This window comes from Protopterus annectens, chromosome 2.part1, assembly GCF_019279795.1.
Source record: "Protopterus annectens isolate FY-2018-M chromosome 2.part1, PAN1.0, whole genome shotgun sequence".
Taxonomy (NCBI): Eukaryota; Metazoa; Chordata; order Ceratodontiformes; family Protopteridae; genus Protopterus; species Protopterus annectens.
The window spans coordinates 1,698,794,799-1,698,810,731 of record NC_056729.1 but is presented as its reverse complement, the minus strand read 5'-3'; the positions used below and the strand labels follow the sequence as shown (position 1 = coordinate 1,698,810,731).

Sequence of the window (15,933 nt, the reverse complement as noted above, 5' to 3'; positions counted from 1 at the left end):
ATTCTTATCATTTGTTTTTTAGGCATATGAGCCTGACGATGCAGTTTGGACGTCGGTTTTCTAGGCGTGGGTCAAGTTTTAGGCCTTGAAGAAGAAGATGGCGTTGGTTTGAAATGCAAGTCCATAGGCCTGAATACACCCTCTGAAGCCAGTGCCAGCAAAGCGACTCCGGACCCATCCAAGGTAGAGACATCCGCAGGTTCCATAGTCGAAGAAGCATCTCGCGGCATACCGTACTCCGAATGGGTCTCAGTAGAGGCCTGTGAATCTGAAGTAGTGAGTATCAGGGGCTGTGAAAGCAGCTCACTGAGTACCGGCGAACTGGCGACTAGCTTAACTGAAGCATCTTAGGCATCTTTGGACCTATGCGGTCTGTCTGTCTTTAGCTTTACGTTTTTTCGGAACGTCGGTAGTCAGGGGGCTTACCCAAGCCATTTCTGGATAAATAAACCGGGTACCAAAATAGTTTGCTGCAAAAATGGACAGACAACGAATAGTTGCAGGACTGAATAAGGCACAAAACCGACAGCGAGGTATGTCGTGATCTGGGCCTAGGCAAGGAATGCAGTACAAATGAAAATCTTTATGAGGCATTTGCTTTCCACAGGTAATACAATTGTTAACTTTTACTGACATCGATTTAGAGCAAGAAAAAGGATCCCCAACAGGGTACTTAGCTTTTTTTGAAGATTTCAGTTATGAAACTTAAAAATGAAAATTTCTGGAGTTGGCTGACCAGCATTTGCGAACTGCTTCTGCTTCGGCACCGCACGGCAAGAAAGACTGATGTAATGGAGTCGGCTGCATGCTTGATACCCCTGACTACCTGACGCCATGGAAGAAGAGACAGCATCCGACGCAGGACCCAAAACTTTGGTAATCAGGCCGGCTGAGGACTACCTGCAGGCAGATAACCCAAATGTAATGACTGCAACAGTGAAACATAAAGAACATCGAGGATGGGGTGCCAGGTGCTCTCTTTACTTGGGACCAGAAAAAGCCTGGAGTAGAAGCCTTGGCCTATCTGCTCCGCGGGAACGTGTTCTACTGCTTACAGGGAGAGCAGGGTATTGATTTGCTTTTGAGCCTCTGCGCACTGACTTGGTGGTAGATCTGGGAACCCTTTGGGGTTAGAAGGGTGTGGAAGGAGAATTTGTACCCCTGAGACACAATGTTCAGAACCCATTGGTCCTTGGAAATGGTAGCCCAGGTAGGGAGGGGCTGAGTCATTGTGAGTTTTTGCCATAAGGGGGTGGCTTAGAACTCCCTGGTTTTGAAGTGGAGGCAGTCCACTGTTTAGATCTCTGCAACCCATGGGACTGCTGTCTTGGAGGTCTGTTTCCATGGGGCCTAGGCTGGCTCTGTTTACTAGGTGTTGGAAAGGACCATGGTTGGAAGGAAAAAGCCTGCTGAACCTAGGGGCTTGTACCTGTAAAAAATCTTTAACAGTCTGCATAGAATTTGCTTTTTCTTCCATCACTTTTAACACCTCTTCTGCTTTAGTACGAAATAAGTTATCTTTGTGCAAGAGTGCATCCAACAATTTTGATTTGACATGCGGTGGTGGTGCTGCGGTCGCCTCACAGTAAGACGTTGTCCCGTTCGATTCTCAGCTAGAGCGTCTTCTGTGTAGAGACATGCGTGAATGGGCATACCTTCGTTGAAGGTTGTGCATCAGAACTGGCAACTTGGCACGTCAAAATCTACTGCCAATCATTAGTGGACCGGAGTTCCGCTGTGGCGACCCCTAACCGGGTAAAGCCAAAAGACACAACAACATGGTCTGGCAGGGGTTGTTCCTTAAGACATGCATGTCTTCCAATGATAGATCCAGTGACTGCTGCTCTGCAAGAAGTTTTAGGGTGTCAAAACCGCAGTGCAAAGTGCGTCTAGTTACTTGACCAGCAGAGTGCATTCATTTCTGTAAATCTTCAGATTCTGCCCATGCAGGAAAGGAGGTAATTTTTTGTTTAAGGAGTTGCAAGATATGTTGCTGATATTTAAGCATATGGAACTGACAACTGAGTGCTCTTACAGCAAGAGTAGCTGAGGTCTATATTTTTTTACTCCATCTGTCCAGTGCTCTGGAATCTCTGTCTGAGGGGGTGGAATTCTTAGCTGAAGTAGCTTTAACCCCTTTTCAGCCTTGAGTAATGACCTTAGGGTCTGCCGTTGGGTTTTTAGAGAGATATTTGTGAGAGTCACGGACTCTGTAGTACCTGTCTGTCTTTCTGGGAGCAGGAGGGAGGGAGGGCGTCTGGAGTCAAGCTGGATTCAAGGAAGACATCATCTACCACATCTAGGACTGGGGGGGATGGCTAAGGGCTGGTGCTGTGGAAGGTCCAGGACCTCCCTGAGTCTCTTTTTAGACTGTGGGTAGTCTTGACTCCCCCATTTGAAATACTCCCTTAAAGTATGCAGGGTTTCCCCAAAGGAAAAATCCTCTGGGGGAGAGGCTGAAGGAATAGATTCCTCTGCATCACAATCCTCATATGTAGAGAGGGGCTGCATGTCTTCATAGTCAGATGCATCAGATTTATCTGACTCTTGTTCAAACAAAACTTCTGGAGACAGATCTCTTTTTCTTTTTGAGGGAGTGACTTGACTTCCCCTAATCAGCATGATAAGGTCCTCTGCCATTCTAAGCATTTGTGACTAAGGCAAGGGAGCAGGCACCAAAGAATGTCTGGAAGACGGTTTCTTGGGGGTGGTTTGACCCCTGGGCCTAAGGAACTTGGTTGATTTAGAAAGAAAGGTAGCCGTGAAAGAAGGCGTTGGTTTATGTCTGGATTCGGTGTTGTGAAGGATTACCTCGGAAGCCGGTGCCTGCACAGCGGCTCCAGACCCATCCAAGGTAGAGACGACTGCAGGATCCTTAGATGAAGAAGAGTTCTGCGTTATACTGGACTCCAAAAGGGTCTCGGTAGAGGCCTGCGAATTAACTGAAGAGGGCATCAGGGGCTGCGAAAGCACCTCACTGAATTCCAGAGAACTGACGACCAGCTTGGCGGTAGCATCGTCGGAAGGTTTACTGTGCGGTTTGTCTCTATCTTTATCTTAACGTTTTTTCAGAAGATCTGCTGTCGGATGCCTTACGGAAGCTATATCAGAATTCGAAGACTGTAAATGGAAATATCTGGCTACAATAAGGGCCCAACAATGAATCGTTCTGGCATTAAGGCACAGAACCGACAACAAGGGACGTTGTGGTCTGGGCCTAAACAAGTGAGGCAGTAGAAATGGAAGTCCTGGTGTGGTATCTGCTTTCCACAGACGAGATAATTATTAACTTTTTCTGACATCGGTTAGTGCAAGAAAAAAGGATCCCCAATGGGGTACTTAGCTTTCGAAGACTTTAACTTCAATTCAGAAACGAAACTCAGGTTGTGGCCGACTGGCACTCGTGCGAACTGCTTCTGCTTCGGGCTCCATGGCAAGAAAAACTGATGTAATGGCGTTGGCTGCCTTCCTTTATACTCCTGACAACCTGACACCAGTCTTCAAGCGACTGCAACCAACGCAGAAATACTAAGCCTCTGGTATTCAGGCCGGCGGGCTACCCCAGCAGGGATAACCCAAATGTGACGACTGCAACAGTGAAACACGAAGAACATCCAAAACTTTGTCACCACATTCCTGGAAAAGAACCACCGAGAGGTGTCAAAACAGATTCCGATGGCAAACAAGGTCTTCCCAACCTCTCTCTAGGGAGAGCATCTCTAACCATAGGACCAGACAAAGATGACCCGTCAAAAGAGGGGCTAGTAAAAGATGCCTTAAAGGGTTCCATGAAATCACAGAGCTGTATCTAGGTGTGGCACCTTACAGCAATGCCTGAACCAGCTGCTTGTGAGGCACCCTCTGCCACATGTGAGATTAGCCTCATGGACGTAATAGCTATAGACAGGAGGGTGGCCATTCTGGAGGAAAAGGTTTTCTGTCTCTCTGCAGACACTGGGACAGGGCTAGAGAGCTCCTTTACCAGGTCTCTCTGAAGTCTAGTCACATGTGCCAAATAATTCAACGCACACAAAGCGAAGGTAGCTCTCTCCCTGTTTGCAGGGTGAACAGAGGAGCTTTCCTGGGCCAGTTCCTTCTTGGTTCATAGGTAGGTACTAGGTTATCGACCAAAGGCCTACGTAAGCCTAGCCAGCAAGGTACCACCAAGGCATTGACAGGGACACCTTTAGTCCAATGGTACCTATCTTAAGGGGCACAAAGGATATTGTCCGGGCGTTTGGGAATGGTTTTACTCTGTCCAGCTTTCTACATGCCCTGAGGGTGATGGGGTCAATAAGAATGTGGCGGACAAAGCAATAGAAGGCAGCCTGGAGGCTGGTCTAGGGGACTGAGGAAGTGGCGACTTAGGTCTGGAAGTAATGGGTTCTGGAGTGAATCTTGGGGACCGGAGCTGGAGGGATTCCCTGCCGACACTTGGATACAAAGTTTTGGCAGACTTGCGATAAGGCTCACTGGGTAAGGAAGAACCTCTGTCCTGGAACCTTTTCTTTTCTTTGTGCTTCTTGGCGGGGGGGGGGGGGGTTGTGCCCCTAAAGTTGAAGGAGAACTAAAAAAAGAAGGCAGGAAACCCTTGAGGATCAGCTTATTTCTTCTGTCAGTCAGTGCACACTGATTGAAACCATCACAAATAGAGCAAGAGGAGTCCCAATGAGGGACCCCTAAGCAAACACCACATTCCATATGGGCATCAGAAAGTGGGAATTTATGCCCACATGCAGCACATTTTTTAAACCCCCACTGGTTTATCAGACATTGTAAGCCAAAAGACAAATGAAAAATGGGCATGAGAAACTTAGAAGATACAGTAGCTAAACTAAAAGAAGATAGTTTAGTTATTTCATTCATTCATATATATATATATATATATATATATATATATATATATATATATATACATACACACACACACACACACACACATATATATTAAATTTAGTACATCGAATTTACGTTTCAACGAAACGTAAATTCGCGAGTTCACTTTTGCTAAAGCTTATTTTGTCAAAAATGCACTTTCCTGTATAAATAAAAATAAAAGTAAAAAAAATAAAATAAAAACATGCAGTTTGCATGAAACCTTAGTTGTACATCAATGTTTAATGTTGATGTACAACTAAGCAAATTATTGCTTAGATTGTGGAACAGTGGGTTTAAGGGAATATTCCATTTTCCCCACTGTAGTGCGATCTCGGAGTGAGAATATTAAAGTACGGGGGTGTGGGGGCGCAGATGGGTTTTTTTTTTTAGTTAGAGGAGCCGGCAACTATACTTCAGCGGAAATGCAGTTTCATTTAAGTGCACTTTCGCTGAAGTGGGCATCTACTTTTCTTTTTCGAAGAAATGCAATTTCGATGAAGAAAAGTAGATCCATAGATATACATATATATATATATATAGATATACATATATATATATATATATATATATATATATATATATATATATATATACAGAGATATATAGATATATGGGGAAAAGGAAAGATTAAAGAGAAGCAAAAAAAAAGAACCGTAAAGAGAAATGGACCCATGCGGATAACAGAGATAGGTAGGGGAAGAAGAATTATACTAGACAGAAGCAACTTTTAAATAGATTTTAAAGATAACTACTCACTAATCACAAAGGAGCTCAAATAATCACAATCCCGATACTGGGTGAAAACATGGCACACAAGATCTGAGGGATGAAGGGAGAGCACGGCATTATGGGTAGGGGAGGAGCTCAGATTTTTTTTTATCCTAGAGCTGTAGTATATGGCCGAGTCAGATCCATTATTAAATCCGAACCCACAGTTTGAAGAACAAATGAAAAACAACTTCAGATCTACTATTATCATTTCACTTCTACGATTCACAAATAATCTGTGAATTCCATGAAACATGCTCTTCATAAAAAACTGACTAGATTGTGCAGATGAATGAGGCACAGTTTCAACATGCCCCTACTAAAGCAGTACTAGATGCCTGGGTGACTACCTTCTGAAACGTTACCCTCAATAGAATCTACACTGTACTACAGTCCTGTAAAGAAATGATTAGTTTACTAGTCAAACTGTACATGGACGCATGCATATTCTGCTCTGTGAAATTATGCATCATTTTCAAACATGCAGCTACTAGGTATATTAAGGGATCCAGAAAGACTGCAAAACCACACATCTGTATACATGTGCAGTAATTATACACATTCAAAACTATTTGTCTCTGTTATAAATCACAGAATAAACTTTTTTTTTACTTGTACTTAAAAAACAATAAATATAAATTAAAATACTTACTGTACAATAAAAAGTAAAAATTCAGCCACATCTTCTACATAAAATTCAGGCAGTGCTGCAAATACTTTAGGGATATCTGGATTTAAGGGCAGTGTTATACTGCAAGAGAAATATTACAAATTACATTTTAACAATAAAGAATACTTTTACTAAAACGAAGCACAAAAATTTACTTCAGTACTTTACATGACAATTTTAAAAAGCAGATATAATGAAAAATTCACATCTTTGGTGATGGTGGGGTGTGGGGGACACAATATTTGATGTTCACATACTGTTCAAAACACTTCTGAAAGCATGCACAACTATTTCTTCGTGCCATCAAAGGCACGCACAATGCAGAACAATATCACATCAGGTTAAACAACATCTAGTACTTATTTAAATTTGTTTACTAGAGTACAACACTGATCAAACAAAGACCAATTACATGCTCAGCCTGTGAATAAAATGTGCATGTTCTTTTTGTGTCTGCATGGATTTTCATTGGGAGCTATGCTCCTCTCTCACATCCTAAGCTATGCATGTAGGCGAAATGGTGCTGTGTAATATCATCTTCACATGCATGTGTGATATGTGCAGTAATAAATGTGTTGTGTGTTCTGCAATGGACTGCTATCCTGCCTAGGACTGAATCCTCTATTATGCCGACTGCTTGCCAGGTTAGACACCAGCTAAGTGACAGAAATGGATAAAACAGACAGTGAAGATGACTGAATGAAGTCACATTTGTACAGAACACCAGTGACGTAATTTGTAAGCTTACAGTTTCAGATAAACAAAAAAGAACTTGTGTCTTACCATAATGTTCTATCTGTGTTGTTGACCTTCATCTATTCTTGACTAGTAGGCTACAGTTGCGATACTCGGAACCAATCTGGCTGTCATATAGCTCATGTCAGACAAAAAAAAAATCTCTCGAGCTGCAAGTCTACCCACAATGCACCTCTCCACATTACCTCAGATTGAGTTTGCAATCAGACAGAATATGACTGTGTAAGATATAAGTCAGAAACCTTGTCCAAGGTGTCCCTAACAATAAGAACCCAGGACAGTATGTCGCTCCACCAGAAGTCTAACGGAGTGGGGCAGGTGGAAGGGACGCAAGACTAGATAAAGACTGCCACACAGGTGGAACGTTATGGTAAGACATAACTTCTTTATCTGATGTTGTCAATCTTCATCTATTTTTGACTAGTGGGACAGAGTCCCCAGCTACCTTGGATCCTGGGTGGCCTTATGGAAGAACATTCCTGAGAACCAAAGGATGCTCACCCCTGGATATCACATCTAGTTTGTAATTAGTAATAAATGTATGATGCTTAACCCAAGTTGCAGCTGTGCAAATTTCTGACATGGAGGCTTTGGAATGAAAACTGGCAGAAGTCGCCATCGATCTAGTAGAATGTGCCTGAACTGGCATATAGAGTTTCATGTTTGGTTTTGTGTAAATGAAAGATACACAATCCCTTAACCATCTTGACATTGTGACCTTGGATACCGGTTTGTCCAAAGTTGTACTAGCAAAGGATACAAATAACTATCCTGATCATCTTAACTGTTTAGTTCTACCTAGATATAAACGTAATTGCCTGTGTACATCCAGAATGTGCAGGCAGTACTCGCCTTTATTTGAAAAATTTGGGAAGAATACAGGCAAGTCTATATACTGGCTGATATTGGTCTCCAAAACCACTTTGGGAAGAAAATTAGAAGTTATGTACTTACCATAACGTTCCATCTGAGTAGGTGGATTCATTTGTCTGCAACCTGTGGGTATGGATCCGATATCGGATCCGAACCGGCATGGTTTATCCAGCTATGGATCCGAGCTCCTAGCTCCTCCCCTCACCCATAATGCCCTGCTCTCCCTACATGACCTCAGATCGAGTTTGCCCTGCACTAAATACCCTAACCAAAGGGTAACACACCCTATGCAGGAAACTGACAAGGCCAGGGGGATAGGAGGGCGGGATGGTTGCAGACAAATGAATCCACCTACTTAGATGGAACGTTATGGTAAGTACATAACTTCTAAATCTGAAGTAGGAGAATTCATTTGTCAGCAACCTGTGGGACAGAGTCCCCAGCTACCTGAATCTTGGGTGGCTATCATGGAAGGATATTCGAGCACTGGAGCCAAAGGATACTCTACCTCTAGAAGTGACGTCCAGCTTGTAATGAGTAATAAAGGTATGAGATGAAGCCCAAGTGGCTGCTGAACAAATGTCATCCAGAGGAACCCTAGACTTAAAGGCCGCTGAAGTAGAGACAGACCGGGTCGAATGAGCATGGACTCCCTCCGGTGCGGGCCTCCCAGAGGCTTGGTACACCAACAGAATACACTGAGAAATCCAGCGTGACAAAGAAACTTTGGAAATTGGTTTGCCCAGACTGAATTTGGCAAAAGAAATGAACAACTGGTCTGATTGCCTATGACCAGCTGTCCTATGAAGGTAAAAACGAAGCTGCCTGTGAACATCCAAGGAATGCAGCTTGTATTCGCCTTTGTTTTGATACTTAGGGAAGAAAAAGTACAGTTTTGTACCTACCATAAATGTAGATGTCCGATAGGTATGCATCTGCAGTCATAACATATGGGTTGTCCTGCCTCAGGCAGCCCTTCGGTCGGCCGGAGTCCAAAGTCTGGGTCTGGCCTCGGCTGATGTCGCACTTTCCCTGACGTCAGAGCGTCTGGGGTATAAAAGCATCAGCCGACGCCATTTTCCTCAGTTTTTCTTGCCCCAGATTCCAGGAGCCCTCTAGGAAGGCTAAATTTGGATAAATGCAGAAAAGTTCCAAACATTTGCAAAATTATATACAAGTATAAACAAACAAATACACCATAATAGATTCCCCCAGCTAGCTAAAAGAGGGGTAAGCACCCTAGGAATACCACAGAGGGGTAGGAGGAAGGGTAATCCTGACTGCAGATGCATACCTATCGGACATCTACATTTATGGTAGGTACAAAACTGTACTATGTCCTTCAAGGATGCATCAGCAGTCATAACATATGGGTAGAATACCATAGCCAATCTGGGGGAGGAGGTACTAAGAAAAAGATGGTGTAGTTAAGATCCCTTGCAGGACTGCAGTAGCAAACCCTGCTCTGGATCTGGAGTATAAAGGTAGATTGTAATGCTTGGCAAATGTATGCACGGAGCTCCAAGTAGCAGCTTCTAAAATGTCCTTGGTAGCCACCCCTCGTAGGAAGGCTGTAGTGGTGGCCGTGGCCCTTGTGGAGTGAGGCCTGATGTTTTCAGGAACTGTCTTTCCGTGAAAGGAGTAGCAAAATCAAATGCAATTTCCTATCCATTTTGAGATTGTCTGTTTGGAAATTGCTCTTCCTTGCACCCCAAGAGCATATGCTACAAATAGTTGGTCAGTTTTTCTGCTAGTCTTTGTTCTGTCCAAGTAGTAGCATAGTTGTCTGTGTATATCCAGGGTGTGCAAAAGTTTTTCCCCTCTATTCTGTGGATTAGGGAAGAACGTAGGCAGGTGGATAGCTTGGTTCAAGGATACCCTAGATACCACCTTTGGCATAAAGGTAGGATTGGTTCTTAGAGAAACTCTGTCCTGGTGGAAAATAAGAAATGGCTGCACTGCCATTAATGCTTGTAACTCAGATACTCTTCTTGCTGAAGTGATTGCCAGAAGGAATGCAGTCTTCCAAGACAGAAACTGTAGATTCGCCGATGCTGCTGGTTCAAAAGGAGGGAGTGTCAGTTTCTCTAGCACAAAGTTGAGATCCCAAGCGGGTAGAGGGGGTCTTCTTGGAGGTTTAATATTTTTGATCCCTCTCAGAAAATGCCTGAGTAGAGGGTGCGAGAAGATAGGTGGATCCACACTGTATTCTGCTGAAATTGCTGAAGCATGAATCTTAATGGAAGAATAGGACAGTCCCTTGTGGAACAATTCTGCTAAGTAGTCTAGAATATGTGTTATGTTTGCCACTGTGACATCTGAGCCTTTTGATGTGGTCCAAATGAGAAATCTCTTCCATTTAGCTGAGTATGTCTTCCTTGTGGAAGGCCTGCGAGCTTCCAAGATAATGTGCTTCACCCTCTGAGATAAAACAACTGGATTGGTATTTAAGGAATTTTCCAGGCAGTTAGCTGCAGTGTTTTCAAGTTGGGATGCAGGGTCTTGAAATTGTTCTGCGTCAGAAGAAGCGGCCATAGTGGGAGAGGCCATGATTTTGCCTGAGACATGCTTCTCAATAACGGATACCAGTGCTGCCTTGGCCAGTCTGGAGCTATTAGTATCACTCTTGGCTGTTCCTCCCTGATCTTCAGTAGAACCTTGTACATCAGTGGGAGAGGTGGGAAGGCATATACTGTTAGGGCTTTCCAGCTGAAAGAGAGAGAGTCCACCCTCCAAGCTTGTGGGTGGTATGTCCTTGCGCAGAATGTCTTCAGTTGATGGTTGAGTGGGGAGGCGAACAGATCTATCTCCGGGATTCCCCATGTCTTTGCTATGAGCTGGAAGATGTCTGGGTGCAGCATCCATTCGTGTGCATCCATGATTGTTCTGCTTAAGCTGTCCGCCAGTGTATTTTCTTTTCCTGGCACGAATTGGGACTGTAGTTGGATATTGAGATTCAGGCATAGTTCCCACAGATTCATCGCCATCCGGCATAGAGGGTAAGAGTGTGTGACTCCCTGCTTGTTTATGTACCACATGACTGTGGTGGTGTCTGTCCTTATTAACAAGTGGCCTTGTTGGAGGAAGGGTTTGAAGGCCTGGATTGCATGCGTCACTGCCAGCATTTCCTTTTGGTTTATGTGCATGCTTAGCTGTCTTTGAGACCATAGGCCTTGGATACATTTTCCCTCCATGTGTGCTCCCCATCCTCGGTCTGAGGCGTCCGTGGTGATGGTCTGCCTTGGTTTTGGTTTGTTGAAAGGCAACCCTCTGCTGGACTGGCAGGCCTGAGCCCACCACAGGAATTCCTTTTGAAGGCATGGAATGATTGGTATCATGGTTTCTAAACTGTGACTGTGTTGAGACCATACACTCCTTAGGTACCACTGTAATTTCCTCATATGCAGCCTGGCATGTGGTATCAGAATTATGCAGGATGCCATGTAACCCAGGGCCTGCAGGATTTTCCTTGCAGTAAGCTGAGAATGTCTTGTCAGAGTCATGAAGTAATATTGTTTTTGTTTTTCTTCTGTGAGAAAGGCCATCTGGGTGGTTGTGTCCAGATCTGCACCCAAGAAGGTTATCCTTTGGGATGGTACTAGCCTTGACTTTTGGATGCTGACTGTGTACCCCAAGGTCTGTAGCAGGTGTATGGCATAGGCCAAGTCCTTTAACAAATTTGTCTTGCTGTCCGCTTGAATTAGGCAGTCGTCCAGGTATGGGTAAATTTGAATTCCCTGTAGTCTGCAGTGTGCAATTACTGATGCCAGGCATTTTGTGAATACTCTGTGTGCAGTAGATAAGCCAAAGGGCAATGCTGAGAATTGATAATGCTCTGATCCTGCAAGAAATCTGAGGTGTCTTCTGCAACTTGGTCGAATAGGGACGTGCAGGTATGCCTCCTTGAGATCTAGAGTCACCAGCCAAGACTCCTTGCCCAGCATGGGAAGAAGTTGCTGTAGGGTCAGCATCTTGAATTTTGGCACAATGAGATAAGTGTTCAGTGCGGACAGGTCGAGAATCGGTCTCCATTGATTTTCTTTTCTTGGTACAAGGAACAATCTGGAGTAAAATCCTTGGCCTTGTTCTGAATGTGGTACCTTTTCTATAGCCTTTATCTGAATTAGATTGTTGATCTGTCTTAAAGCCTCTGCCCTTTGATTTGGTGGCAGGTTTGGCATTCCGCTTCTTTTTGGCAAAGTGTGGAAATGGAACCTGTATCCTTTGTCTATTATTTGCAATGTCCATGTATCCTTTTGTAATATAATGCCAGTTTTTTGAGAATAGAGCCAGCTTTCCGCCCAAGGGTGCCTCCAGTTGATCCCTGGTAGGCGGAATTAGAGTTAAGTCATTGAGCCTGTCCTGGTGCAGTGGTAGTTGCTGTTGCACTACTTCTCTGGTTGGCAGGCTGCCACTGTCGGCCTCTGTAGGAGCCCTTCGATTGACCTCTGCCGCTGGGGCGCCTGTTCCTGCCTCTCTGGGCTCTGTCCGAGTCTGGAAAGGACCAATTTTTAGTAGGCCAGTTTCTGCTGAATCTCGGTGGTTGTACTTGCAGGAAATCTTTAACTGTTTGCACAGATTTTGCCTTTTCTTCAACCTTTTTTAAAATCTCCTGAGCAGAGGAGCCAAATAAATTTTGTTTCTCCATTGGAGCATCTAGGAGTTTAGCTTTAACATAGTCTGGCAAAGATTGCTCCTTCAGCCAGGCATGTCTACGAATAACTGCCCCAGTCATAGCTGATCTAAATGAAGCCTCCAGTGCATCATAGCCACATTTTAAAAAATGATTACTAACCTGTTGTGAATTGTGCACCAAATCCTGAAGGGATTTACGGTCTAGGGGTTCAGGAGAAGAAAGTTTCTTATTCAGTTCATCTAACAAATACTCTTGGTACTGTATCATATGAAATTGACAGTTTAATGCCCTGACAGAAAGAGTTGCAAAAGTATACACCTTCTTTCCCCATCTCTCTAAAGCTCTAGACTCTCTTTCAGAGGGTAGAGGATTTTTGACAGTAGCGGCCGCAACCCCTTTAGGGCCCTGAGAAATAGTTTCTGGGTCTGCAGAGTGGGCTTTATACAGATGGAAATGAGAATCCGGGACCCTGTAGTATCTGTCAGGCTTGGCAGAGGCCGGAGGGAGAGTATCAGGGGCCATACTGACATCATTGTACACATCATCAATAACATTCAGAACAGGAGGTATAGCTAAGGGCCTATGTTGAGGCAAATGCAAAAAGGTCCTTAATCTTTTTCTAGAATCAGAGAAATCCTGACCTTGCCATTGAAAATGTTCTCTCATGGAGTGCAGAGTCTCACCAAATGAAAACTCTTCAGGAGGGGAGGCCGAAGGGATAGATTCCTCAGCATCTGAATCCTCATAAGGCGAGTAAGCCCCTTCCTGGTGGTCTGACAATTCAGACCCATCCGTGGAATCATCTGAAGAGTGTGGATCAGATGGGTCAGTCCTGGGCCTTTTGTCCGGAGGAGGGTGAGAGGCCCTGTCTGGGTGAGGTTGTGAGCCCCTAATTAAGGAAATAAGGTCCTCAGCAAGGCTGAGGATCTGAGAACTTGAGGAAGGCCTCTGAGAGGTAGTTTTGGGAGGCAAGGCTTTAGATAGTTTGGCAGCCTTAGCCCTAGAGAAGGCCTTAATGGACATGGAAGCAGGGGGCCTAGCTGCCCCACGTGCAGGGGTAGAAATGTCCAAAGGTATGGTGTCGGACATTTCCTGAACACTGGTTTCGGTAGGCAGTTCTGTAGCCGATTCAGCCGGGGCCTCCCGGGCCTTGGTGGTCAGAAGAATGGTTTCGGAAGAACGAAATTCCGAGGACTCGGTTTTGGCCGAAACCGAGACACTAGCGGTAGGCCTAGCCGTGGTTTCAGCCGAAACAGCGGGCCGCGAGTGTTGGTCCTTTTCCTTGTGTTTTTTCACCATATGCGTAGTCGGAGTTTCCGACGGCATTTTATAAGCAAAAGCGGCTCCAAAAAATTCCTCTGCAAACTCCGACCGACGTCTAAGAGTTCGTCGGTTGAAGGAAGCACAGGCTAAACAGGACGATACGTCGTGGTCTGGGCCTAAGCAAGGAAGGCAATAGGAATGGAAATCCTTATGAGGTATTTGTTTCCCACAAGTTAAACAATTATTTACTTTGTCTGACATCGGCTGAGGCAAGAAAGAGTCCCCAACGGGGTACTTAGCTTTTTTCGAAGTCTTCGGTAGCTGAATTCAATGGATCTGACCGACCGGCACTTGCGAACAGCTTCTGCTTCGGGCACCGCGCGGCAAGAAAGACTGAGGAAAATGGTGTTGGCTGATGCTTTTATACCCCAGGCGCTCTGACGTTGGGGAAAGTGTGACATCAGCCGAGGCCAGACCCAGACTTTGGAATCCGGCCGACCGAAGGGCTGCCTGAGGCAGGACAACCCATATGTTATGACTGCAGATGCATCCTTGAAGGACATCAGGAAGGTTGATGGATTGGTTAATGTTAGCTTCCGAAGCTACTTTAGGAAGAAAGGAGGGATTGATCCTGAGGTACACCCGGTCCGGATGAAAAATCAAATAAGGCGGTTTCATGGACAGGGCCTGAAGCTCTGAGACTCTCTTAGCCGAAGTAATGGCTACCAAAAAACCAGTCTTAAAGGACAAGTATTTAAGATCGACTGTGACCGCAGGTTCGAAGGGGGGAGCGGTCAAGGCCTGAAGTACCAAGGAAAGATCCCACGGGGGAACCGTTTCTTTGACAGGGGGTCTGAGATAAAGGGTGCCTTTTAGGAAGGTTTTGCATAACTTAGCCGACATAAGAGACCCTGAATCGTGTCCGACATGGTAATGAGATATGGCCGCCAGCTGAACTTTGACCGTGGAACTATTGGCGCCATCATTAAAGAGAGTAGTAAGGAAATCTAGAACCAAAGGAAGGGGAACCGTGAAAGGATCTAGGCCTTGCCGCTCTGCCCAAATGGAGAAACGCTTCCATTTACTGCGGTAAATTTTTCTGGTAGAGGGCTTGTGGGCTGCTACCAGAATGGCCTTAACTGGGGACGAGATACCGGGAGTCCTGATTAGGAGTGGAACTGGAGCAGCCAAGCAGTCAACTTCAGGTTGTCCAGGTTCGGAGTTGGCAGGTTCGACGGGTGTGATATCAGATCCGGAATGGGATCTAGAATCCAAGGTGGATTCACTGAATGAGACCTTAGGTAAGGGAACCAGATCTGTCGAGGCCAGAACGGGCCAATGAGGATCATTCTGCACCCCAACCGAGAGGCTTTCTGAAGTACTTGTAGCATCAGAGGTAGAGGGGGTATGCGTAAAGAAGACCGGGAGGCCAAGCATGCACCAGAGCGTCTCTCGGAGAATCCCCTGGAGGGGGGATTAGAGCGAAAAAACTGTCGCACTTGGCGTTTAAAGGAGAAGCAAAGAGATCGCAACAGGGAGTCCCCCACTGTGCGAAGATATGTTTCGCTACTTGAGAATTGAGAGACCACTCGTACGGGGAGAGAATGGTGCGACTGAGCTTGTCCGCTAGGATGTTGGTCCGACCCGGAATATGCGTTGCGATGAGAAAGCAGTTGGTGGAGATCGCCCATTCCCACACTCTCATGGCTTCTCGACATAAAGGGTAAGACCTGGTTCCCCCCTGTTTGTCGATGTACCAGACCACCGACATGTTGTCTGATTGAATCGCAATTGTTCCCAGGGGAAGGAGGGCCTGAAGTGCTTGCAATGCCAAGAGCACCGCCCTCATTTCCAGAACATTGATATGCAGGGAGGTCTCTGAATTGCTCCACGTACCTTGGACTATCCAGCCCGCAAAATGCCCCCCCCCCACCCGAGGCGGGAAGCATCCGTGGTCACCGTGGCGAGAGGGGGAGATGCACAAAAGGGGCGGCCCCTGTGGAGGTCCGGAGAATGGAGCCACCACAAGAGAGACCACTTGCAAGCCTTGCTGATTGCAATGGGATGATACAGGGGGAGGGAGAGAAAT

At 45.4% G+C, this 15,933-nt stretch overlaps 1 protein-coding gene across 2 annotated transcripts in view; it reads right to left on the bottom strand.

Annotated features, from left to right (window-relative positions):
• The window catches only part of UBE4B (ubiquitination factor E4B), a 2,592,778-nt gene that overhangs the window by 691,015 nt on the left and 1,885,830 nt on the right, over positions 1-15,933 (bottom strand). For both annotated transcript variants that reach the window (XM_044063145.1, XM_044063144.1), the window contains one exon: positions 6,299-6,397. In XM_044063145.1, coding sequence (XP_043919080.1) covers positions 6,299-6,397 — 99 coding nt within the window. The remainder of the gene's footprint in view (positions 1-6,298; positions 6,398-15,933) is intronic.